The sequence below is a fragment of the Antedon bifida genome, chromosome 1, assembly GCF_963402885.1.
Source record: "Antedon bifida chromosome 1, ecAntBifi1.1, whole genome shotgun sequence".
Classification (NCBI taxonomy): Eukaryota; Metazoa; Echinodermata; class Crinoidea; order Comatulida; family Antedonidae; genus Antedon; species Antedon bifida.
The window spans coordinates 777766-789954 of record NC_136226.1 but is presented as its reverse complement, the minus strand read 5'-3'; the positions used below and the strand labels follow the sequence as shown (position 1 = coordinate 789954).

Genomic DNA, 12189 nt, shown 5'->3' with positions numbered 1-12189 from the left:
ATATTATAGGAACATCTATAAAATAACAGGGGGAGTAATGATTGTATGTAGAATATAGCCGTGCCCTGGGACGACACCGACATCGGGTCATCGTCTCTCTTCCAATCCGCTGGCCAAACAACAAAAAAAGTAGCTCCGTAAAACGAAAGGATGACCTTAGTCTGGTCATGGTCAACATAGTGTTTGAGTCAATGTTACTGCAAGCCAGTTTTTGCGCAAGAATTTGAAAAGCGTTTTTATTATTGCATACTGTACTCACAAGATGATTTTGGTGCATATTTACGAAAAAAAATGGCTATATTGACCGATGTAATAGTTTATTTATGCAGCGTGTTGGTACTGTCTTTAACAGGTAAGAAGTCGAGGAATTTCTATGATTTTCATATAATTATGTGCTGGCTAATGTGCTAGGGATGCCTGGCTAATGTGCTAGGGATGCCAGGGAGGGAACAATATTGTTGCGGTTAGCATATCGCTGTTGGTAAAGTACCATGCTTTAATGTTTAGCACCATTGCTAAGTTGATGGGCCACGGATGCGGATTACATACAGGCGTGCGAATAAACAATACTCGAACCATTTTGAACTCCACCGCTTGAGCGGTGGTGGAGCTAACTGTGATAAGTGTGTGCTTAGCTGCTACATACATGTTGGGCCTAGGATTTACCCTTCCTAAAAGACACCAGCGGTGGGTTTTGAAACATACCTGCAAGGATATTACAGCAGATACTTTTGATATATATTAAAAATTTCGGATTTGATCTCAAAATCGTTTATGTAGGCTTAACTTTTTTTAAATAGATAAACAAAAAAAGCATGTTGGATGTTGGATCTCATGCTTTATTTCTATCATAGAGATAATTAATAGAGATATTTTAACATCTCTATGATTTCATCAACTCTGCATTTGATGTCTATTTTATATTTCTGTATTTTAAAAATACTCAGATAATATTAATAGTAAATGGATTGTTTTTGAACATAAATTTTATTCTTGATTTCTTCCACTTTTGTTTATTATATTAAGTAATTTATTTATTTATTTATTTGGTATAAAAAAAATCACAACAATCCCAGCGATTGATGTTATAATTCTATGAATATGAAGTCATAAATAAGGAGAAATGCAATGAAATTTCATATATTTATTTGACCAACAATAACATTTAATTGTCAAATAAAAAAATGGCAAATTTCAGCCAAGGAACGTTCCGGCCACCAAGACGTTCCGGCCACCAAGACTTTCCGGCCACTGAGACATTTTGGCCTACTTCCATTTTCTAATTTACTCTCTGTCTTCCCATTTGTGTGGAGAGCCATTTGAGTCGGAACCCTTTGTGTGGAGGCGAAGAGTAATCATTTTTATTATTGTTTTATTTCATGTAATGTAAAAATGGAAAAATATATGAAATGAAATCAAACAGTTTAATTAATTTCCTCGAAAAACTATTCACAAAAGACGGTGAACAAATAATATATCAATGGCAGTGTATTGATCATTGCTATCTTAAATCAAAGTATAATTGAACATAAGGAAAACATTAAATGTTATGTACGTTTACATAAAGTCTTCTTATTTCAACCCACACTATAATCAAAAGGCTACTAATATTTTATTATAAAAGAATATGAAAATATCAATAAAATTTAACTTCAAAATCTTTTTATTGGTGTATTACAGAAGACCAAATAAAAAAATGTGGTTTAATTTCCCTGATTTTCGTTCGATTTTATGAGTGTTATTCGCAAATTTTTTAAATACTAAAAATGATGATATTTAACCATCATTCTCATGTTTTTTTGTGTTCAAAGTTAAATATTGACAAAATAAAAATCATTACATTTTTTATCTAAATAATTTTAAAATATAAAGATATAAAATATGTTGTTAGTTGGCCTTGGTTTTACAATGAATGTGTTTAATACAGTATACTGAAATATACTACAGTATACTACAGTTATTATATTGTGTTTATTGCAATTACAATTTCATTCATCATATTGTACGTTGACAATAAAATTATGAAGAATGTTTTGAATAATGAATACAAGGATAAAGGGAAGTGATTGTAAGATGGTATCGCAGCTGCTCTAAAAAATGATGTAACGGAATGATGGACAAAGAATACACTTATATACTTAATAATATACTTACATACTTAACAAGAAACTGAAGGCTATAATCAGTTATATAATACTACAGTTATTATTATTATTATTATTATATACTACTATAATTTACAGATGGACAAATCCAGAAATTATTTTTACAGAGGGATAACAAAAAAATGATGTGTTTAGGTATATATAATATTAATATAATTTAACTGTATGTGATTAACTTGTAAAGTTGATCAAAATTTGATTTGGTAGGATTTAAAAAAAAATCTAGTGGGGGTGGGGTTTGGGGAGTGCAGCTCTCTGTGAATCTATGCCTCTAGAAAATAATTGTAAAAAGTAATCTTTGTTTGTAATTTATTATAATAATAATAATAATAATATCAAATTTTATATTGTAATATTTGAATAAAATTTCTTTGAATTGAGTCTTTTTTGAAACATCTTATTTTTTTTGCAAAGGAGATAATTTTAATATTAAGAGAATCGGATTAACAATGTTTTGTGTAAGAGGAAATTGTTGAAGATGATAATTATCGTAGCTAGGCCTTCAAAATGAATTCTTAAGTGACAGCTGCTTTATGTAATAGTATTCAAACTTGACCTTAGCATTTGTGTATTCTCAACAAAGAATATAATATATTATATAAAAATGAGTTGTGTTAATGACCATATTGGGACAATTCACAGTTGATCCATGATTAAGGTCACAGTGAAAGAGTCTTTCATTGGATTATATTAAGGGATGATGTCAACATTATTCTACTGCAGTAACTGCAGTAACTAAATATTTTTATTATATGATTTAAATTTGTTTCAATGTAGAAGTTTACACTATAAGGCACTTATTACCTACTTAACCAGCTTATTAATAATTACATAAACAGGTTTAATAAAGGATAAACAAATATAGTTACTGCAGTAACTGCAGTATAACCATTTTGACACGGTACCTTATAGTATGTAAATGTTTTAATTTGATATTTAATTTGCATATCTATCCATTCAGCTTTTTTTTTACAAAATTTCAATTTTGTATTTAACCTATTTTTATTCAAATGTGACTTTAAATTTCTATGGCACAGTCACATAATTTATTATTTTTTGGGATAAATACATTTTTTTTTATTGTACATAATATCTTTCCAAAGTAGTATATTTGTCTTTAAAGAGAAAGCTTTGTTATGAGCGGAAAATATTATTTTGTTTTATTATGTTCATTTTATTACTATTCCCTAAAGCTTAATTAAGCAGGTACTTAATAATAACATTATATACTTACAGTATAAAACAGTACATTGCTTTTGCATATTTATGTATGACCTTATGGTATAAGTTTATCATACCACAATATTAACATATATATGAAAATAAGGGGCTGTTATTTATCAAGGTATTTCATAAGTTGGAAGGACTTGCTCTCTGGTGGTCGTGCAAAGTGTGGTGTGTGGCAATAGAGTTGCTGCTGGCACACACTTAGTAGTTTTCTTGCAGTATTAAATTATGGCTAAACCTCACCTCCTTTTAGAGGTTCATCTAGGGTAATATTATAGGCTAATATGCTATATTTTTTACAATGGTACATAAACATATTAAATTAACACTGTGCTATTCAAACTTTTCTTGTGCTATTCAAACTTGTCTTTTCAATTGCATTTAGGAGCATTTTATCTTTTTATTATTTAATGCAAAGGGATAATTTGTGTTGTATATGGTAGATATTATGGTTGCTATAAGGTAGATATTATGGTTGCTATAATAATAATATTAAAACTTTCCACGTTTTCACCATGTATTAAATTTCACAAATTACTGTAACATTTAATTTAATTCAATTTATCAATAATTTCTTATTAAAACCTATTACATCCCACTCAACAATACACATGTACTTGTGGTTTAAATTTCCCTGAAAAGGCCCACTCTTGGCTCATTCAGTGAGTGTGTTGACGACAAAAAGGAAGATGATTGCTGTCATTATGAATGCCTATTTTGTGAGCCCTAGAGATGAAGTGCTGTACAGGTGGAGCCAGAGTATCTAATATATTCATAAGTTAATAATATTGTGTACAGTTGTTTACAAACTGCGATGGATCTCTTGACAGGAATTCCAGTATACCTGCATTGAAGGCTGGTATTCATTAGATCCTGGTCCCTTCGGGATTACGTGACATGACCATGGCAAGTCACAATTTGCTGTAACTATGCATAATGTGTGTTTTGAGGCTCTGGGAGATTTAGCCTTCCAGCAATGACCGACGACGCCGCCAACTCTTGGCTCAATGATTATGTTTTGAACATTTTACTCTTTGATTTAAAACGCATTAATCCTCAAAGCCTAGGTCATCAAAATGCACAAAATATAAGAAACTTGTTTTTGTATAGAAAAATACAAGGTTATTTTTCACATATAGTTGAGTTAGTAAAAATGTTTGAAACAAAAAAAAAGATAAAAGTGCTTATTTTCCAAACAAAAAATCCCAAAACAAAATGGGTACTATGAATCAATAATTTGGAATATATGATCAAAATGTTTGTCTGCAAACTAGGAGAGGGTTTTTATATAAAAATGAAAGTGTTTTGATAATGACTTTGTATTGTAGGAATAAAACCAAACGGTGGAATAGTTACAGAAGCCCAAATATAATAATGTATTTTGTTGTTGTTGTTGTAGGCGTCAGCAGTCAACTGGATATACAGTTTGATGTTCAAGATGTAGTTGCCCTGCGAAAACATTCAGCGTATATAAACTGTAAAGTCTCAGGCCAGGATGCGTTAACGGGCAATATCATTTGGTTAAAAAATCGAAAACAGTTGGATAATGAAGATAGTAACATTGAAACATTTGCCAATGGAACTTTATACTTTGCTATGGCACGCCAAAAAGCAGCATTCTCTGATTCTGGTCTGTATCAGTGCTGTTTTAGGATCTTAAACTCAAGCTCTCAAGTGTGTAGCCAAGACGTAACATTCAGCATAGCCAGTAAGATTTTTAATAATTTATTCTTAAATCAAATATATTATTGATAATTATATTCAGCTTTATTCATATTCTTCTAGTGGATGTTTATGCAAATCAATATGTCCATATTTGGAGGTGTGTGGGTAGAGTTCAGTTTGGTCAGACACTTTCATCAGTCATCCACCAAACTGCTTACTTAAATCTGGCAGAGTATCATGTACTCCCTCTCTCCTGTTTAACCTTTAACCTTTACCCTATCAGTTTGATAGATATTCCCAAGAAACCAGCATTACCTGGAAGAGATTTCATGTTATATAATTTATGTGTTTGCAGCTTTTAAGTGAAGCATTTATGAATAAATTGTTGAGCTATTTAAAGGAAATAAATTAAAATTACTTCGAAAAGAAATCAATTTCAAGCTAGTGTTGATACTAAACCTTTCGTCTTGGTCACTTTCATCAGTAAACATTCTTTCAATTAATTTTGCTTTGTATGACATCATTGTGGCTCCCACTTAAACGCAACACAATGACACCAACGTATTGTATGAAAATGCTCTTATTTGCCTCCAAATCTGTTTTGTTTATATGCTACAGTACGTACACATCGCATGCATGAATTTGACCTGGTTACTACGACTATGGTTTGCGATGAACTTTGAAACATTAGTTTATTAATACAGTACTTTAGATACACCATTGCATGCATCCTAACGAAACAAACGCATTGTATGAAAATGCTCTTATTTCTCCTGCCTTCAAATCTGTTTGGTTTATATGCTACAGTACGTACACATCGCATGACCTGGTTACCATGACTTCCTATGGTTTGCGATGAATTTTGAAACATTAGTTTATTAGTAGTTTACGTAGATGCACTATTGCATGCATCCTATTGGGAAACATGCTTAAAGCTCTGTCTACACTATCAAACTTGATGTGATGTGCCCATATATGGACATGATGATGTCATATCACTACCATATTTAGGCATATCACAACCATATTTGGGCAAATCACACTTTGTTTGTCAAACTAGTTTGATAGTGTAGACTGACCGAGCTTAAGAATCTGATTTGTATGTGATTGTGAATCTATTTTTTACTAGAGATCTTAGTTTGAATTGATTGAACAACAATTAATACAGTGTTGTATAAATTGATATGTAATTGTTCCATGTTTTTTATTTGACATCCACTATACTATGTTAGGTAAAACCTTCTGAATCTTCTTTTTAATCTGATAATTACATATTTGGCATTTGGATCGTTTCATGACCGTGTTTCAACATAAACTGTTGCAAAGGTTGAAGATAATCTCAATGCTAGTTTCTGCAATTATTGTAACAAAATATCTGAAATTTGAACGTTTTCTAAATTATTTGACATTATTAATAGAAGTTGTTACTGATATTTGATTGTACAATATAGATCATTGGTTTTTGAGAATAATTATTTTCAAAATTATTAACTCAAAATTATTTCTGTACACAAAGTATTTACATTGTATATATACTATACCTGATTGCATTTTAAAATGGAAGTGTTAAAAGTGTATAGTACTTCAAAATGCAACATTTATATTTTACTATAAATATATAGAATGTAGTTAAAGTTGGTGTGGAATTTGTGATCAGATTAATTAATTGTACTATAAATCAGATGTACATACACAGCCTTTCCTTCTTCTTTTGGAAAGAAATATGGAACCAGGTTGGGTCAACCTGAGATGCTAAGCCAATCAAAATGTGTTAAGTATGTGCGTTGAGTTTATCAAAAACAAAATGCCATGTACTGATCATCCAATTTTCTATAAAAATATTGTTGTAAGGTAGATTATCAAATTAGGATGAGAAAATGATATATATTTATTGTCAGTTATTACAATCTATCATTATAATATTTAAAACTTATATAAATAAAAATATATTTAAACTTTACAGTTTGTATAGACCTATTCTTGAATAGCCATTCAATATATTTGTTTTTACCATACTCACAATCTTTTGGTTTTTCGATGATTTAGGAAATTTACCTACTTACAGTTTAAAAGAACATGTTAATTACTGAAAGTTATATTTTTCCAGCCATGCACAATAATCCATCTCACCTAAAACATAATAACATTGAAACATGTGATGTGTATCTTACAGAAATGCCAAAGTTATCCAAGGTTCGGATCAACCTGAATTATGAAGCGGGACAAGCTGTTCGACTGACTTGCCCGACAGAGGCCGCTGTTCCACGCCCGATCATCACCTGGTATCGAGATAAAGAAGAGATAATACAAGATGATAGGTAGGTGATTCAAATACTATTTTCATACATTTATTAAACCACGGCAAAGTGAAGATTAACTGTTTATTGAAATTGTATCAAATTTGGCAAATGAGCTGTTGCGGGAGTACATTTGTGAAATATACACATTTGAATGGTACAGAGCAAAATGTAAAATGTCAAAAGCTGGTCAGTTAGTCCCAAGTCCAAAGACAGCTGGTCAGTTAGTCCCAAGTCCAAAGACAGAGCTACTTCCAGTGGCTCTACATTTTCCAGTCATTGCAATTTAAATAAATAAAACTTTCTGATGGCTGCTTAGTGGCTGTAAATTATGATTAACAAATTTACTTAATATGATATTTTGAGGAATGAAGAACACGATCATACTAAGGAATGACTGAGTTTTACTAGGACATCCACAAACACTGTTTTGGCTGAAGATACAGGAGGTGGCCACACCTACAACCAGTACTAAATGCACTGTTTACTGTTTTTAATGTATTAATTATGTACAGGCATTTTTTTGTGGATGTTCTCTGATGCCGCATGCTTCAAAATATTATATTTGTTTGTTTTGTTTGCTCATTTGTGTTTGTTTATATTTGACAATATAATAATTTATTCAAAGTAAAGTAAACCACAAAGTTTTTGTGGTTTGAAATTGATCTTTTTCAAATGGTGTTGAAATGTGTTTCATTTGACTTAGTTAAAACCAGTTGAAGGTTAGATGACCTAAAACTAACAGTAGAATATGTATTTGTAAGATTTCATAGTGAATGCATTGGCCGCTGCCGCTGTGTTAATGCAATGAACTCACTTAGCCACTGGCTTACTTGGATGGAGCTGCAGTCATATTATGTATGCATGTAATCCACGGTCATTAAGCATTATAAAATGTGTGTCAACGACAGATCATAGCTCCATTAGGATGCAGTAGATGCCATCAAGGCCACTCGCAAACCTATTGAAAATTAAAAGCATTTTATACTGCTTTCTCATAAAATTACGAAAGCTGACTTTAATTATTTACTGTTTTGAGACTCAGTTTTAAAAGCTGCTGAATTTAGTTTATTTAAATCTAGCTAACTGTAGTATAGTAGTATCACTTGAAGTATTTTGCATATTATAATTTATTATGCTGTAGAATGTGATGGTTGCACTTATAAGTGATCAGTTGTATCATTGTACAGCTGCACTCACTATACACAATGGACGAGATACATGACAAATGGCTTATGCTAATACTGTGTTCATAGTTTGATATCCACATAGTTTTCTGTTTATCGCTGCTGCTTGCTAAATTGCACCTTAACATCTTCAATAATTAGATACTTTCTATTTAACTTTTTCGCTTTCATTAAATTTAAACACTTGTAAATATACTTGCAGCCTGTTTCTGTTGCAAGGAAATAATTAATAAATTACCTCAATGTTTTTGCCAGCAGAAAAGGGGAACAAATTCTGGTTAATTGGCTCAAAACAATGGTTAAAAATACCTAATCCTATTGCAACTTTTAGCAACATATCAAAAATGATGTTTTATTTGATTAAAACCTGTACAGAAAGAAACATCAGGTTCTTTTTTTAAATCATTAATCAGCAATGATATAACAAAATTAATCAGCAATGATATAACAGTTATTTATTTCTGGCTTAAATATAAACTAACAAAACAGGTTATATACAGCTCAGCATTACTCACATTGTATAGTACTACAGTACCTTGGCCTCATCATATTTACCCCCGGCCTCTTAAATACGATGACCTTCCACAATTATTTACTCTTTGTCCTATTATATCTTGTGATAGAAGCTATGCGAAAGGTCACAGTGCACTGAATGTGGGTTCTGTAAATACTTAGTTATTGTTACCCATGCTAGAATAGAATCATCAAATACCCTAATATATTTGTTTTTTTTTTACCTATTCGAAGAGAAACCAGAGTGACAACTTCATATAATACAAGTAGCGCATATCACTATGGCGATGTTCTAATCAAAATATGGCTGCTGTAATTTGGCCAGTTGAAGCTGCACCACTGGTCAGTCGCGTATTTCCAGGCTGATGGAGAGTATGTCTGAGCGTACAGTACAGTGTACTACTATGTCTTCTGCGACGATCCTGTTATGTAAAAAAAAGTAACAAAGAAATGGTGGCCATGTTCCAATTGATCCAGGATTTTAGGGTCTAAAAATGGTGAAATGAAAGGCTGAGCTTAATTTGATGTCCTATAATTTGCAAACTTTAAGTTAAAATATTCATTTCAGTTGTTGCTGTTGTTTTTTTGGCCTAAATGCTAATGTAATTTGCATAATTCATGATCTCTGATGGACACTGAAGCCCAATAAGTTTACATTATTATTATTAGTATAGAACATCATCAACAACAACAACACACAGATTATATAGAACTAAAGTTAAAATTAGGTAAATCTCATTTTCTTTGATATACGGTAATTGTAATATTACAGTTCATTGGCACGTAGTGTACATAAATTATACAGATATTATCAGAGAATTGCATGGGCCCCTTTCCTGTTTGTTTTCCAAACAATCTAATCTAACATTCACAATCACTACCAAGTAGGCCTATAGGCTGATTATTATTATACTTTCCTGTACTGTATAATACTTTACTGTACAATGATATCATAATGGTTAGAATTGTATCTACAGTACCTGTATTTGAAAATGGGTCTGTTAACAATTCAAAATAACAGTTTATATAATAGATTTTCAAAGTTATATTATGCATTGGACATGTGTTTCCAAGAAAACCAGTTAAATCAGTGCGTGGTCATTGAATAATGTGTTATTATTATGCAAAATGTAATGCGCTTGTTTCGTTTGGTCAAAGCTGCTGTTATTGGTATAATAGGGATACTAATCTACGCAAGACCTATAGTATTATTTTAGTTATAAATGTTAATGTTTCTGAACTTCAAACTGTGTTTATAGCCCAAGTGTCAAGTTTGAGTAAAGCTCTATCAAACTTTATGTGACAACAAAATTATATGGACATGATGATGTCATATCACTACCATATTTAAGTATATCACTACCATATTTAGGCACATCACACTTTTTTTTGGTCCAACTAGTTTGATAGTGTAGACAGAGCTAAACGGACTTTGTTTATAAATAGTTTATCAAGACCTGTTTGAATTCCAATCTGTTTCTTTTTCAACGAATATAGCTCTTGTTTCTTTTTCAGTTTTGTGATAATTTGTTGATCTTTATACTTCTGGGATTTTAATACTAAAATGATTGTTTTCACATGAATTATAGAATCATTCAAGCGTGATGCGAGAGATCCATTGCTGCAATTGAGGGTGCTATTTATTCCATTTTTGTAACATGCATGGGACAAATGACGTAAAATACCATGCAAAGGATGCAGTAGTTACAATAGAGGATAAAACACAAACAATATAGGGCAGTGATTTGAACCTACCTATTACTTCCCAAATGCCAGGTTTGGATTCCAACCATTATACCATATTGCTCCCTCAACATGATAATGTTAATAATTTGGGCTTTTTTAGCGCATTATGCGAAACCTCAATGCTCATAACAGAAGGATAAAAAAGCCACAAACAGAATTCAAAACAATACATAAACAATACACGATATCAGAAGATATTTCACGTAAAGTACAACCTATCCCCACAGTAAAACCATGCTTTGAACATGTAGAGTGTGCATGTTACATATAGTAATGCTTTAAACATACAGTATTTTATTTGAGTACTGTACAAGTTGTATAGACCAATGCTTTAAACATACAGTATTATAATTGAGTACTGTACAAGTTGTATAGACCAATGCTTTAAGCATACAGTATTATAATTGAGTACTGTACAAGTTGTATAGACCAATGCTTTAAACATACAGTATTATAATTGAGTACTGTATAAGTTGTATAGACCAATGCTTTAAACATACAGTATTATAATTGAGTACTGTACAAGTTGTATAGACCAATGCTTTAAACATACAGTATTATAATTGAGTACTGTACAAGTTGTATAGACCAATGCTTTAAGCATACAGTATTATAATTGAGTACTGTACAAGTTGTATAGACCAATGCTTTAAACATACAGTATTATAATTGAGTACTGTACAAGTTGTATAGACCAATGCTTTAAACATACAGTATTATAATTGAGTACTGTACAAGTTGTATAGACCAATGCTTTAAACATACAGTATTATAATTGAGTACTGTACAAGTTGTATAGACCAATGCTTTAAGCATACAGTATTATAATTGAGTACTGTACAAGTTGTATAGACCAATGCTTTAAACATACAGTATTATAATTGAGTACTGTACAAGTTGTATAGACCAATGCTTTAAACATACAGTATTATAATTGAGTACTGTACAAGTTGTATAGACCAATGCTTTAAACATACAGTATTATAATTGAGTACTGTACAAGTTGTATAGACCAATGCTTTAAACATACAGTATTATAATTGAGTACTGTACAAGTTGTATAGACCAATGCTTTAAACATACAGTATTATAATTGAGTACTGTACAAGTTGTATAGACCAATGCTTTAAACATACAGTATTATAATTGAGTACTGTACAAGTTGTATAGACCAATGCTTTAAACATACAGTATTATAATTGAGTACTGTACAAGTTGTATAGACCAATGCTTTAAACATACAGTATTATAATTGAGTACTGTACAAGTTGTATAGACCAATGCTTTAAACATACAGTATTATAATTGAGTACTGTATAAGTTGTATAGACCAATGCTTTAAACATACAGTATTATAATTGAGTACTGTACAAGTTGTATAGACCAATG

The 12189-nt window shown here is 31.1% G+C and overlaps 1 protein-coding gene across 1 annotated transcript in view; it reads left to right on the top strand.

The window, feature by feature from the left end:
* LOC144836626 (protogenin B-like) overlaps window positions 1-12189 on the top strand; it is a 38979-nt gene continuing 26790 nt past the window's right edge. Inside the window, exons 1-3 of the mRNA XM_078691596.1 lie at window positions 1-352; window positions 4792-5100; window positions 7231-7375. Of these exons, the coding sequence (XP_078547722.1) occupies window positions 292-352; window positions 4792-5100; window positions 7231-7375 (515 nt within the window). The 5' untranslated portion in view covers window positions 1-291. The remainder of the gene's footprint in view (window positions 353-4791; window positions 5101-7230; window positions 7376-12189) is intronic.